The sequence below is a fragment of the Strigops habroptila genome, chromosome 5, assembly GCF_004027225.2.
Source record: "Strigops habroptila isolate Jane chromosome 5, bStrHab1.2.pri, whole genome shotgun sequence".
Taxonomy (NCBI): Eukaryota; Metazoa; Chordata; class Aves; order Psittaciformes; family Psittacidae; genus Strigops; species Strigops habroptila.
Window position 1 is genome coordinate 11,035,718 of NC_044281.2, and position 10,879 is coordinate 11,046,596.

The following is a 10,879-nucleotide window of genomic DNA, read 5'->3' on the forward strand; positions in this document are numbered from 1 at the left end:
CAGTGGACACTCATTTATACTACATCAACTAGTTATGATTTTATAACCAACCATATACTATCTACTTTGTGGTTTTATATTTAGTTATGCTATCCTGCACATATAGACTATAATGAGACATCAATACATGCATTACATAAATAACTATTTAACACAGCTCCATGCAAACCCCAAAAAGTAGTTTGCTTTTTTACCACAACAGATAAGGCACTGTCATGTTGACTCGATCTTGGTAGAAAAGCCAGTCCTGAACGAACTTGGTAATCTCTGAATCCTCCCGCCACAGAAAGGGTAGTTAAATTTCTTAACTCTTGGGCCTTTAGAATCCAATGATTGTTTACAGCTGTATAAAAATCTATAAAATATATTAAAATAAATCACAATTTCCCCCGTAGGTCTATTTGACATACAAAAAAAGCTATAGAAACATTTAACCAAAAGTTTCTGTAAGCCCCCCCTAGAGGCATTCAAGCTCTGATTATCACTTTTGAGTCACATAAGGAAAGATTATTATTATTTTAACCCCAAGGAGGTAGCAGTTATGAAAGCTAGATATGCTTACATCTTCTATATCAGCTGAGCACATATATTGTTACAGTAGCAAGCCATAGATAGATCTGAAGGACAGCCACAGACCAGAAAGTCAGCAAGGAAGAAGCACTGCATTGCAATCAATCGTAGGAGAATTAACATAAGCACAATAAATCAAATTCAGCAGCTAAAGATAATCTGTTCCTCTTGGATGCCACAGAGAATAATGAAAATAAATGTTTTTTCCCTTTCCTTCACCAATTCCCTAAACATCCACATGTAGCAGCACAATTATCACTGAGCACATATTACATCAGTATAGTTTCGTCAAATGTAGCTTTTCAAGAAGTGTACAGTACATGCATAATGATGATACTGTGGCATATTTTTTTATGCCACAGTTATTTAGGTGAGCAGAAAATACAATCCATCTTTTGTGTAAATATATTATATACAATATATAAATAGATCTATATTGAATATTCTCACCTCCCAAACTTTGGGCACGACAAGCATTAAATTTAGCAACTTCTACAGAAATCATGCTATTGAGGCAACTCGGTTGATAAAGAAAGCCATTAGAGAGGTCAGGTTTTACAAATAGAAAGGAAAAATGTCATTCACTGGAGAGCTTAGAAATTTAGTTATATGCTCTGCAACTCACTAGAATTACAAATTATTGAGAGCTCCAGAAGCTGAAGTCCCCATAATCCATTTTATATCACACTTTACTTTCGCCCAGCATCCCAGCACTCTCAACCAACCACCTGAGTAACAAAGGAATAGATTACAGTAAACTGAATGGCACATTTTGCTGTTGATTTGCAAGAATCCCATCTGTTAATGCTTGAGATGCTCAACAAAGAAATACAACATAATTAGATAACCCGCAATACTTACCAGTAAGATATTTGTCCAAAGGCATTACAGGTGCAACGTGAGGTGTGGCTTGTGTAATGAGGAGGTTTATAAGTTCAGGCTTAAAATTCTTCAGAGTAAGCAATGCTCTTGCAACAAGACCACCCATGGAATGACCTACTATAGCAACACTGCTTGGTGCAAATTCTCGATCCTTAAGCAAAGAGTAACACATCAAAAATAGACTGGACATTGAACTACGGTGATCAGTTCTACATTTTTTTTCCACCAAAATTCACTCATGTCCTCTCAAGGATAATATTAACTAGTATCTTGATGAGGTTACAAAAAGAATACAAATTTATCTGCTGTCTCAAAAAAAGGTGCTTAACATGAAGTTTCCAGGTCAAAAGGAAATATTATATAGCCTGTGCATACGTAAGAAATTTAGGCTTATTTTAATTTCTGAGAGTCTTGGGGACATAGAATATCAAAGAACTTTCCTAGAGAAAACTGGAAGTATGGGGATGCTGTATTAATATTTTAATAAGCCAGGGAAAGTTTATGTCTCTACTACAAAAAAGCATACATTGTGCATGGAAGGATTTATTTAGAAACACAATATAGAACCTAACCAAAGCTCTGGGATTGTCACAAGTATTAAACATCTATTAAAGAACAGCAATTTTCTGCTGCATTTCTATCACATTCAATTATCTACACACATTATAAAGTCTCCTTCCCTTAGTCATCATTCAGTTTTCCAGCAGAAAAGGCAGCCAGAATTCCATTCCCAAATCCAAGTACATCATTCAGCATACATCACTACTTACCTTGTACAACTTAAGAATTACTTTTATGCATTCATGCACAAACTTGGTCTGTCGTTGCAGACTACCACCATACAATGCAACCAACTCCTCATTAAAGTTGACACTGAAGAAATTAAAATGATACTTGAAGTCAACATCTTCTGCTTTTCTAAGTGCAATGGAGCCAAGAGAACGTACTAGGAAAAGAAACCACATCAATTAGAACAGTCTAATACTCACTGCTTAGCACCATTGTAAACACATAAATATATTAAGAAACAAATGTTATCTTAAATACATTGTTCATAAACAACTTGAGATGAAAGAGTAAAAAAAGGATGAAAAAATCTAAAAGCAAATAATCTCTTTCCTCATGTGCAACCACACTTGTTTTACAAAAACAGATTTGAAAATATAAATAGAGAAAAAGTATCAACCAGTCACTGTCAGAACTGAACTGTAAAATGGGAAAAGATATAATAATTTCCTATTTTCATAGGAATCCCTCTGTTTAAAATAAAATAGCAAACATATCGTAATAAGAGCTTACAGAAGAATGTGGAAAAGCAAAAGCTGATCAGATGAAAAGAAAGTTTAAAATGAGTTACCAAGAGCTGCATGCTATGCTTATGGCAGTTAACCACTACCTGACCACTGACTACAGAGATATTTTATATCAAAACCAGATTTATAAAAGATCAAGGATTGTGTTCCTCCACCTAAGGACTGCTTTTCTCATCTTATTTGCACCTTTTTTAGCACCACTAGGACAAGAAGGCGAAATGAGCATTCTTGACTTCAACTCCAGAGGCACTGCTACTGCTAGACTTTCCTAAAATGCCCTTGAAGACTCAAGGACAACATTCCCAAATACCACTGAGATGTATAGAGGATGAGAAAACCAAACCCTATTTGATGTACAGAGGACTGGAAAACCAAACTTTTCCACCTGAAACCTTGAGGGAGAAAATGTTTGTTTACAAGGTCTTGCTTCTGACCTGTCTTCTCCATCTAACCCTGTCTGCTATCTAATACCGCCTTCTGAGTGCAGAATTGTCCCTGAGTTTCCATGGAGATATGGCAAGATGGAAACAGTAACAGCTGCAAATAAAAAAGCATGGTAGGGAAATAAGAAAATAAAAGAAAGTCCCAAAAAGCAAGTATAGAAAATAACTAATGAGGGACAGAAAGGTCTGCCCAAATCCGGCACACAGAAGCAAGGTTCTTCTAGAGTGCAATGGTTTCAGATATCTGCAGCCTGCAGAATCCTCCTCCTTGGAAAAGTTTGCTGTATAAAGTAATAAAGTCTGTATAAAGTGATGTATCAAGCAAATTTCAGTGAAGCTCATGAAACAGGAAAATAATATTTTTGAAATATTTTATATGTTCAAAGACCCAAACAGATATCATCAGCATGATGAAAATGATAAATCTGATTTGTAGTCAATCGTTTCAGCAATCCTAACTATAGCTAATAAGCAATAAGAACACTTTCAAAATGGCTTGAAAAAGACAAAGAGTGTTTAAAAGATCAAGTATCTTATCACATATTTATACCTTGGAGGTCATGGTAAAATGAACAAGAATACTGCCAAAGATCACAAGGCAAGTGTGTGACAGATTCCTAAATAGAACCGGGATCTCAGTTCTCCCAATCTCAGGCTCGCTCCCAACAATTAAACCAGACCACCATCTTCTACTCCAAATATGACTTTTGTTTGGTGCCTACGAAAGATGAAGAACTAACATGTTTCAAAAAGTGCCTGTAACACATCAAAACCTCCTGAAAGGAGGTTGTAGCAAGGTGGGTGCTGGTCTTTTCTCCCAAGTAACAAGCAATAGGACAAGAGAAAACGGCCTCAAGTTGTGCCAGGGAAGGTTTACATTGGATATTAGGAAAAATTTCTTCACAGAGAGGGTTGTCAGCCATTGGAACTGGCTGCCCAGAGAAGTGATTGAGTGACTACTCCAGGAGGTATTTCAGTGACTTTTAGATGTGGTGCTTGGGGACACAGTTTACTGGCGGACTTGGCAGCATTAGGTTTGTGTTTGGAGTCGATAATCTTAAAGGTCCTTTCCAACCTAAATGATTCTATGAAAATAATGAGCCCAGCAAAGGCAGCAGCAGCACTCTTCTCTTCATTGCTCAGCAAATATTCATATCTTTTAAGAAATTATGAAAAGAACAGTAGCAACACTTTCTCTGCTCATCTAGGTATCAAAATGACAGTGTTATCCCACAATAAATTCTTAACAAAACATGAATTTTCATAAATTCCATAATAAACTAAAAACTATTCTGAGCCATTAAGGCAGAAGAATTTATTTGATCAAAGATTTTGAAAAATGCACATATGACTTATTGCCAGTTTCCCCAAAGCAATTTCTCTAAGTATTTAAATATTTACTGATTCTATCCACACATTATATCCATAGCATGTAGCACTTCTATTCACCCAGTTTAGGTTTTTATTCAGATAGTTCCTTTTGATTCCTAACATGCCCTGAAAGTACCATTCTATTTCCTGCATAGTGATGTGCTGCCATGTTTATAGAGACAGCATTAATTCACAGATCTGCAATACTTTACGCACAACTACAAAAGTCCATATGGCATGCCTCATAATCATTCTGTTTGCAGTCTTCTTTGGATGCTGTTGTGCCTGCATGGGTTTTCTGAAAGTCTGAATTGGTAAAATATTTTACTTTGTCACAGGTTAAGTGAGTATGTACCTAAAGAAAGTAACTTTGCAACGGTTCTCTGAAATCAGATAATTTAATCATCAAGCTTAGTGCAAATATGAGGAAAAATTATCACAGTAAGACATCAGGGTTTAGATTGTGGTGGGTTTCCCCATTCATACACATCAACTTTGCTAACATCCTAAGAGTGTTACTAAGAGTGTTACTGTTTCAAAGCCCATTTGAGAGAACAAAAATAACAGTCTGACAAAGCCAGCCTGAGAGGAATACTGTATACCTGAATAAACACTGAAACACAATACTTCATGTTCATCAAACTACTAATTTCTGTATTTACAATGAAAAACTAAAATGCCTTAAAACAATTACTTCTTCTCATTTGGAGCCTTGAAGTGTAAGAGGGTATAACCTGAAAACCAAAAGCAGGCTGTGTGTAAAGTGGGAAGATGATGTGAAGGAGAAAACACCACTACATAAAGAAGTAGGAAATAATGAAGCTACAGAGCCAGCCACAAGATGATGCCTATTTCAATAGCATGTAATTACTTCACATCACAGATGGTAGCTTGTTCAGTTTCTCCTAATCAAATTCAGGTCTTGTTTTATTTGGCGTAACTGCACTAAACGTGTTCAAATCAAATCCAACTAGATGTTTGCAATCAAAATTACAGCAGGGGTGCCATAATACGGCATAAACTGTACTGCTTCTGGCTTGCAAAAGGTAAAGTCTCACTCCAGAAAAATATTATAGCTCAACTGATCAACTGATTTCAAACAAAAAAATGATGTATTTTGACTGCTTGAACTTAACTATGGACTAACAAGGATATTTACATCTTAATAGGATTGATCGTCCTGACTTGATATTATTTCAAATAGAAAACTTCCTGCCACTAACGCATCAATATGAGAGCTCTTCGTAACATGCCTGTAACTCAGCAAAACGCTTACCTTGTTTGTAACTGCCAGCATTCCCAGGAAGAAAAAGAACTGGAATTCCTGTCAATAGGAGATTTTTGTTTTCTTTGGCGTAGTTCCCTTCCCCATAGAGATAGAGCTCATATGCTGGGTATCGTCTGGCTGTTTTCTTGGGTAATTTTATTTTCTGTTGCAAAAGTTAAAAAGAAACCAAATACCTTTTTTATTTTGTTGCCAACAAGAAAATGTAGTGTCTATCCAGTCATTTAAATGATGTGGCTTATGTTTCGTGTATTGTTTTAAATTACAGTCTAAAGAATACAGAATGAAAACTGGGTTTTGCTTTAAAAAAAACCCATAAAGTATCAAGTATTTTGTTTAAGTAGGTATAACTGTGCATAACGAGTGGCTGCAGTTATTTATTTTAAACAGCTACTGACTTTACCTGGCTTTGAAACAAACTGCAAATAATGCAATTACGTATCTTTTAAAGATGCACATTCACAAAGTAAATCCAGGGGGAATTCCAGGGGGAAAGCATGTCCAAACCCAACCACTTCTCCCAGGACATCACAATTTGAGACCAGAAACTAGGGCACGTGAGTGATCCTAATGCACCTGAACAGTTCTGGAATCTTTTCCAATACCATGTAACTCCAAACAAGGATGTGCCTCTGTGCCTGATACCAAAGATAAATCTTGATAACAGGGGTACGTAGGCGACTGTCAGATGACAACTCTTACGTCAGGGTAAATTACAGATGTGGTGCAACTCAGTTCTCTTAGATGATTTTGAGAGATGTAACCTGCAATGGGAATTTAAACCAAACTTAATATGGCTGGTAAGAAAATAATAAACCCACGATACTTCAAGGGCTTGGTTTTGTTGTGGTTTTCAGAGTCAGTTTTGTGGCATAGTGACAACAACCTGATTTTGTATCAACTCAGGATCCAATTTACACAGTCAATTGTCATCTTAAAGGTGGCCACATTTCTTGTATTAAAACAAAGAAGATAACAACTAACCACCTAAGCTATCGCTTAACTCATTCCCAAAGAGAAAAGAACAAAATCTCTTTGAGCCAGAGAGCTAGGTGATCATTAACCCTTAGACCAGTAAGTTATGACTCTTAGAGCCATATGACACTTCTTTAAGCCAAATAAGTGGTAAGCAGGAAAACATTTAACTCCTGTATGGAGGTTGGCTGGTTTATAATCCTGAGTTTGTAAGACATGGACTTTTAAAAATTCTAAGAACACGAATATACCTCCTATACCATTTGATTGCTTATGTTACAACAGTTAAGAGATACATAAGATCATTAAAAATAAATTTATTAAGGTGTAATCTGTACTTTAAGGAAACACTATTTTACAGAATAAGGTCAAAACTAAACTCAGTTTTGCATCAGAAATCTTCTCTAAAGTCTCTCAGAGATGCTTCTATTTCAAGCAAGCAATTATTTCACGTATTTCAGTTGTTTCAACTGCATCTACAGTAAAGGCAATTTAGCTTTAATTCCCTGCACACACACACACACTCTTTCTCTTCCCCTGTCCTTCTCTGTCTTTCCTCAACTAAAGACTATTTCCTTTCTCTCTTAGCCTTCAAATTGTTTGCCATATTGGTTATTTTCAACCTCTTCTTATGAGGTTTGATACATATATTTAAAATGTATACTTTATAATATAAACATATTTTTATGGTATTATGTAATATATTACAAGAAAATACTCAGAGCATGTTCAATTCCTTCATTGTGAACAAAAAACGTTAAGCTTTGCTCAGGGCTTATGTCTTCAGATCATCCTTTCAATGTTCTTTCCCTTTTCTCCATCATCTCGCCTTTGCAACTTCGCTGACCTCATTGTCCCTTTCTCATTCCTTTCTATTGTTCCTTTTTCAACAGCTTTCAAAATTATGTGAAGAAAAAAAATCCAAACACCTTAAATTATTCAGTTTCCATTACTAAACTAAATGCTATCATGATACAGTTCTATGACTTCTTAACAGATCAACTGTTAATCCACAGTATCTTCTTGGTTCACTCTCTTTTCAAAAACTTCTACAGAACATACAGTCAATAAGCTCCCCTTCTATGGGTCAATGTTGAAAGCAAAAACCTACACAACTCATGAGAATTGTGCTACCAAAATATTGGGGGAGGGGGGGTGTCAGTAAATCACAAAGCTCAAATATTGTAACACAATAGCAGGGCGTAACTCTGAAGGAAAAGAGTTCATGTTCCGTAACAGTGGTTTTAAATTCTGAATTCCCAAGACATTGCATATATAATTGGTTGTAATGAGCTACAGTAACTTTTCACAATGTCAATGTAGGCTCCATTTTCATCCTGGTTCCCAAAGAAATCAGGCTTAGGTGAAAAAGTCCTCATTACTAACTTTCAAATCTCTTACCAAACATAGCTGAAAAGAACGAGAACAGGCTAAACTCAAACGCTGCAATTCAACAACTCACAAAATAAAAGATGGTTAAACTGATTCCATTACTTAGCATTAGCTTGACTGTGAGCCAACCCACACCGTCAGACACAAAAGAACTGAAACCTCCTATGTTTAATTGCTCACATAGTTGTTTTGTAACGTGACACCCAATCCGGAAGGGAGAACAGGTACTTTTCACCTTAAATTCCTACTATTTAGAGGCAATACAGCCAGCTGGGACTTGCATCTCCTGCATGGAACTACTGCTTGCCTTTAAGCCTTGCATCTCCTACCAGCACAGCGCTTACCTAAAGATGCTAAGAATTTAAGCCCTGACAGAAGGAATAAACACAGAAAACGTGTGGTGGCAGATAAGAATTTCAGGCAACCACCAATAACATCACATAGATTTTGCTAGTAACTTTCTGCTGGTTGGCCTCAGATTGAAACTGAAACGGGTTTTGCCTGCTAGATCTGAGAACTTACCACATAGTATTTAAGTATTTACAGCCACTTAACCAATTCTGCCCTACAGCACTGACAAAACAACCCTTGTAGCTATACCAAGGGTATCTTTTGTAGGCTAACATGATTATGTCAAGGTTAACAGATCCAAAAATTAACTGTCTGCTTCATGACCAATTTAGGTACTAAGGTTTTGCTTTAAGATCTCCTTTACTGTGCAAGCTAGCTTGCAACCTACTTCAGAACAGAGTGTTATTTAGAATAATTAGATTATATCCTAGATAATGCCAAATGAATGTTTAGGAGCCAATAAATTATGCTTTGGGATGCTTTTAATAGGACAGAAATTCCTATACTAAGAACTACTGTTACAAAAGATAAACTGTTTTTTAACAACTACATGCAGCATTAGTGGTGAAGCTACATACACTCAGACACATCTTCCCCCTATTAAACCATAACACTGTGTCTGGAAAACAACAGTTCCATCGGCAGTCTTCTCTCTCAAACTGATCCGAGGTTTTCAAAGCGGTTTTTAAAAGGCTTCATTAGCAAAGCGAGAGGAGCTTCAGAGAGATTTACAAGTTCTCCCATACATAATTGGATATGCCACCTACAAAGTGCTCACCGAGACGACTTTGCACTGCTGTTCACTAGCTTGAGAAATACCCTCATATGTGCATCTCAGTGATTCACCAGCGTTTGCTTCACTGTTCTATAAAGTCACAAAAAGGACCAGGAAGTACAAGACTGCCTCCTGGTCAGTGACAGCTCTGTGAGTGCTGCCAGGGACCTAGCCCAACCTCTTCCTTTACCAAAGCCTGGATAAGCTTTTAACTGCTTTTACGAGAACCACAGGTAGCTACAGTCATTTACAGCTTAGAAAAGCGGAAGCTTTTCTATTCATTTTCTTTGTACAGGTGGCAGTACCAAATACCTCGGTTACTTTACAGGCAGACCACCGCTTTTCCCTTGTGTAGCTATCCCAGGTGCACCCGTACAGGAGGCAGACAAAGCAGCGCTTTTTGCCAAACACTCCGACCCCTCAAACGAGCCACAACTATTTGTGCCCCATTTACAGCTCTGCAGAGGCCGCCTCAGCAAGTTGGCGGCCCCCAAAGTTCGGGGAGCACTTTGAGGCTGTTCCTTACCCTGAGGCAGAGCAGAGCAGGGGAAGCCAGCCCCGGGAAGGCTGCGCCTCACACAGCGGCTCCCGGCCGCGGTGAGGCGGGCGGCGACGCCCCAGCGGCCGCCGGGCCGCCCAGCGGCAGCACCCCGGGAGCGGCGGGAGCTCCCACCTGTTACAGCGCCGCCCGCCGCCGCTCTCACTCACCAGGTACTCGGGGTACTCGTACATGTAGGTCATACTGCACCGGTTCTCCTCGTAGACCAGCAGCACGTCCCGCACCCCCAGCAGCACCAGCGCCGCCAGTGCCCCGTAGAAAAGCGCCGCCAACGCGGGCAGCCACCGGCCCGCCTGCCCCATCGCGCCCCGCCGCGCCGAGGTGGGGAGCGGAGCCCTCGTCCCCCCGCGGGCTGTCCGCGCACACAGGCACGGCGGGGAGGGGCGGGAGCGCCACCGCCCGGGAGGAGGGGCGGGCTGGCGCCTCAACCTGGCCGCCGCCGGGAGCCCGAGGCCGCCATATTGAGGAGGTCCGGTGCTTGTCCGGCCGCGGCTCCGCTAGGCTGAGGAGGGGCCGTCCGTCGTGTCGTGGCAGCCATTACGGGGAGGTCAGGAAACTATCTACGGGCTTCCCCCACCCGGTAGTTTGCTGGGGGGAACGGTGCGTCCGCCATCATAGGGGGGTCGTGATGTTACTGCGATGCGCCTGCTTAGGCCGGCTGAAGGGGTGCCCCCGGTCTGAGGGACGTGAGGACGCTCCTTCCCCTCCCTTTTTCCCCCTTTGGGCCTCAGGCGGCGACGGCTGCTTGTGGGTATTTGCGGACTCCAAAATGCCCCCCGGGTGTGTGGGGCCGCGGATTTAGCCGCGCTGGCAAAGGGCCGGGGTGCTGACAGGAGCCGGGCCAGCGGCTCGCCGGCCCCCGCGGGGGGGTGCACCTCGCTGCGGTTCGCCTTGCCAAAAATGAACATGCAGGCCCCAGTGCTCAGGTGCTTGTAGGGCTCCTGGCCTGTTAGCAGTTAAAAC

The 10,879-nt window shown here is 40.1% G+C and overlaps 1 protein-coding gene across 3 annotated transcripts in view; it reads right to left on the reverse strand.

Annotated features, from left to right (window-relative positions):
* Nucleotides 1-10,289, reverse strand: part of PGAP1 (post-GPI attachment to proteins inositol deacylase 1) — a 39,641-nt gene extending 29,352 nt beyond the window's left edge. Inside the window, exons 1-5 of one of the 3 annotated variants that reach the window (XM_030486243.1) lie at nt 10,066-10,289; nt 5,856-6,009; nt 2,223-2,398; nt 1,432-1,603; nt 195-355 (exon numbers count right to left, since the gene is read on the reverse strand). In XM_030486243.1, coding sequence (XP_030342103.1) covers nt 195-355; nt 1,432-1,603; nt 2,223-2,398; nt 5,856-6,009; nt 10,066-10,218 — 816 coding nt within the window. In that variant the 5' untranslated portion in view covers nt 10,219-10,289. Of the gene's footprint in view, nt 1-194; nt 356-1,431; nt 1,604-2,222; nt 2,399-5,855; nt 6,010-6,440; nt 6,507-10,065 lie in introns of those variants that run through there. The other 2 variants (XM_030486246.1, XM_030486244.1) reach the window with 2 other exon arrangements.
* Between the last annotated feature and the right edge of the window lie 590 nt (nt 10,290-10,879).